Raw genomic sequence first — 4531 nt, forward strand, 5'->3', positions numbered from 1 at the left:
TTCTATCTCGTGTACTATTATATCCCCAGCTCGCGCACGACGCGCTTTAAATACTAAATAATTCTCTATATCGTCTCTATTGTCTCTGATAACTTACGGTAGGCGGATATCGTTGTGAGAATAACCATTTAAAAACTTTCTGCGAAAGAACAAAAAAAAATAATAAACGAAAGGGAGAACAAGTAAATGGAACAAAAATAAGACAGATAATCTGTATAAAGTGTAAATACTGTAACAAGTAATATCGTGGGTGCCATCCTGACTAGGAGTATATCTCTATATATCTATACATATAGGTAATGTGTAATATAAATCTATTGCATTGATCACATCTCATACAACCGGGACAGCAACTATTTCGCGCGTAACCGCGCGCACTGTTTAAGATCACACGTGTGTGATCGATGGCTATACTCTATATTCACGGTACGCGACTATTGCTCCGGACAAAAGTCCGCATTTTAAACATTGTAAACAGGTAACAAAGTGGTAGTGATCGTTTCGCCGCGAGGCATCGCAGCCGTTGCGACAAATTTCTGTGGCGAATGCGTTCCGTTTTTTTTTATTATCATTTTTTTTTTTTTTCAGAAAAATCAATGTCGACATAATTATAGTATAATGATGTATCAACGTGATTATTGCTCGGTCGACGTGCTAGGTATACGCATTCGCCAAGAAGTATTTTTGCGTGAACAGCTGCGTGACTCTCCCACGGCTAATCGCACGACAGTCGTCCGCCCTAGAATCGCAGTAATCTCTCATAAACGTTATATAAAATCGTAACTGTATAAAAGATGTGTACTTCGTCGGGTGTCGTCTTGGCGCGATTTCGGATATGTGGGTCCTAGCGCGATTATTATATATTTATTAATAGTGGAGTGCGTGTTGTACGCGAGTGTATAAAAAGGTGAAACTGAAAAATTAATGTGTGATTACTCCAGAGTAGAAAAAGCGTCTTGTCTTTGGCACTGGTGCGCGCGTAAACGTAATGTGTTGGATATAGGTATCGCACATCGGAATGTCGCGATCCTATAGGCTCGACTTCTCAACAGCGATAGTAGTACCAGAAACAGGTAAACCGGTTAACGGCGTTAACGATTAAAATGCGACGGCGAGTAATCCGATCTATGTTGAATTATCAAAAGGTAGCGTTTTCTTCTGGCGCTCGTTCGCGCCACGATTTAAGTTTACCTGAGTTTGCATTGGTTCTCTCGTCGCAGTCGCCTGCGCTATAACGGCTCTGCGTGTACATGTTTATGCGCCATATATTCGCTGCTCAGGTCGTTACCTTCACTCGCTATCTCTCATCTCTCGTTTAAAAAGCTCCTAGTTAATAATCCTTACTTGACCGTTGCACTTTCATTGACTAGCTTTGTGATTCGCAGCGTTTTCGCGAGCGTGCTCAAGACGTCGTGCGCATCGTTGTTCCGTGCCTCCTTCATATTTTTTCTTGCCCCATACGAATCTTCATAGTCGTGTCCCTCGTTATGATTTCTCGACGATTCCAGACGCGCACGCGGAGAGATCGCTCTCGCGACGAGGAATCGGGACGGCGTTCGCTGACGACGACGAAGGGAAAACGAAGGTACCTAACTGCAGCCTCTCTTCTCGTCTCGTACCACGCTCTAACCGTGGTCCAGTCTCGCGGTCGATTCTGGCGAAGTGGTTACCGGAATTGTTGCTTCCGGGACCACCGCACGTGGACCACGACGGCGACCGCGGTGACGACGGCGAGAATGACAGCGACGCCGAAGACATTGTTACTGGAGCACAGTGTCCGAGATGTTGGAGAGCACAGTGTCCGAGACCGAATGATTGGACTGCTGGAATTCTTGCTTCATGCTGAGCTCGGCTTTGTGCTCTCGCGCAATATGCCGTCTGACGGTGTTGTTCCTGGTGAACGTTCGCGCGCAGTACGGACACGGCACTCTGATGCCCTGGTGACGTTGCCGCACGTGAGCGCGTAGATTCGTCTCGTAGCCGTACAGTCTCTCGCAGAAGGGACACTTTAATTTCCTACCTGGAAAAATAGAAACTTTTGTTTACAAATTCAATCCGTTTAAATAAATAAGCCGATTATACCTACGTTTATTTGGCGCTAAATTACTTTCAGCCATAAACAAACGACAAATAAGGACGTTATAATTTTCAAAAGAGTATAAGTGTCGCTCATGGCGGTTAAAAATATTAATAGACACAAAAAAATATTTCACGGAACTGTTTCAAGCGTGATATACATCGGTATTATACAAAAGACCTAGCATAAAAAAAAAATCTTTTCCTTTTTTCAAATGTAGTTAAAATTTTTCTACGATTGCCCGATTTAATTGACACGTAAGCCTATGAGCTAATCATAGTGTTCTGCGTATAATGCCGCAGCGAAACCTTCGTGGAAAGAAGACCGAATGCAGATTGCGCAACCCAGCTTCTCTTCTTCTCTCTCTTGCCCTCTCTCTTTTACACATACATAATTTTTTTCGGTCAGTGCGCAGCCGCGCTTCGCCATTAGTCCCATCGGCGAGAAGAAAACAAAGTTCAGGCTGAGGCGAACGATTCATGGTGAAGCATTAGGCCAATGCCTCCGAGATTGTTGGCGCGTGCAAGGCCAACCTTGGGCTCCGCGGGCTCTAATATACTTCCCGTCCAACCCGATTAACTTGCGCCAGAAGTACCATTTACATTTTACAGCAACCGCCGCGCTGCGCCGGTTCAGCCTCCTCGCTACGCGCGAACGCGCAAAACCGATCGCGGCCGATAAACTATCTCTGCTCTGTTCGCGTTGCTTAAAATCTACACAAATATTTGCGCTTAAAACGAGATAAATATATATATTTAGACGTTGAAGAGAGAAAAGGCGAAAATGCTGATGAGTGCAAAAAGTATTAGCAATGCGAATAGATTTTTTGTCATATGAGCTCCTTAGTTGATAAATAAGTTCAAAATTAAGAAAAATGCGTTTGTTATAGAAGTAGAAAATATTAAGAAGATTTTATCAATTTAATTTATTTTTATTTTCATAAAAAATAAAAATGGACTTAAGTCACTATTCTAGCTTTTTTTACGGTCACTTTATTTATGATGTAAAATTGATTTTTATTTTTTATGAACATAAAAACAAAATGAAAGTAAATTAAATTGAAAAGCGAATTAAATTGACTTATGTCACTTGTCAATTAAGGGGCTCATATATAACGCAGCCTGCATATTTCTTAAATTGTTATCCTAAACCGGATATAGCAATTTTTTAGACCTTGATTATTGTATACTTTTCTTGCGATACGTAACGACACATTATAATAGTGCAATATATTTTCTGTTTATATATTATTAAGATTATTTCTAAAGCTGACGTTTTTACATCATTAGAATAGTGAAATTAAATTATAATGCCAATATTAGACTGAACTAAATGCTTAAATATTTTATAGCACTTAAGAAAAAACATTCTTCACAAACGTGACACATAATTAAATGCTACTTCGATTCAAAATCAATATAAATTATGATACGTTGTAAAAATGTACCGTTCTCTAAAAGTCATAATATGTCAAATTTTTTTTTAATTTGTCACCACGTTGAATAAAGATAGGAATAAGAATAGGATTAGAATAATTTTTGCTATCCAAAGTGAAAAGTACTACTGTTAGATTTACGTGGAATTTATGGAATAAAAATTAAAACAACTTTTGCTATTAGCATCGAAATAGTTAACGTTATGAGAGCTGGCCGTGATCCTCGAACTTCATTCCATTGTATAAGCAAGAAGTTCATTGTAAAGTCGAAGGGCCTCCATACTGTATCAATGACATGTCTCCGAATGAGAAGCGCATTAGTCTCGTCGCCCCACACGAGATTTCTCTTTGTCTAATCCTAAAGAGATGCGGCGATGTTCTCAAACGTCGGGTCATTGTGACATCATCGGTCCCTAACAGCGGCATTGCACGCGCGTGCGTTTAACAATAATAATAAGTTCTAACGTAATTCTATGCTGAATCACAGTCGATGAATTGGCCGAAATTTGCGTTTGCGTTTCACGAGCATAGCTGAACAGGGGCCATTCACCAACGGGCTGCGCGTGACACACCGTGTCATTACCGAAATTATATAGATTAATCGGAAACAGTTCGGTGGAGAGTCGAAGGAGAAAAAAAAACATGAGACCGCCCATCATCGCGATTGTTCTCTCTTAAACGAAAGGATTCCTCGCGACTACCTACAGCGATTCAGGTGTCACGAGAGATGGCAAGGAAAGATGCGAGTGATGAGAAGAATCGCGCTGGAACGAGTTAGTCACACGCTAGAGCATCGTAAAAATTGTTACCACATTCAACGCATAAATAATCGTTGGCATAAGTGACGCACGCATTCACGTACACATAGAAAAAAAAATCATTCTGTTGCTAAGAAAAGTGATTATTTAATTTATTTTTTCCTTTTAAGTAATAGTTATCTTTAATAAAGAATATTTTCTTGATAATAATTTTAAAATATATTTATTACAAATTTTAGAATTAATTATTATGTATTTAAA

General features: G+C 40.0%; 1 protein-coding gene across 1 annotated transcript in view; it reads right to left on the reverse strand.

Moving 5' to 3' along the window:
* LOC108691497 (protein abrupt-like) overlaps nt 1-4531 on the reverse strand; it is a 42715-nt gene continuing 38184 nt past the window's right edge. The window contains exon 6 of the mRNA XM_018199260.1: nt 1-2020. Coding sequence (XP_018054749.1) covers nt 1761-2020 — 260 coding nt within the window. The 3' untranslated portion in view covers nt 1-1760. The remainder of the gene's footprint in view (nt 2021-4531) is intronic.

The sequence above is a fragment of the Atta colombica genome, unplaced genomic scaffold (genome assembly GCF_001594045.1).
Source record: "Atta colombica isolate Treedump-2 unplaced genomic scaffold, Acol1.0 scaffold47, whole genome shotgun sequence".
Lineage (NCBI taxonomy): Eukaryota > Metazoa > Arthropoda > Insecta > Hymenoptera > Formicidae > Atta > Atta colombica.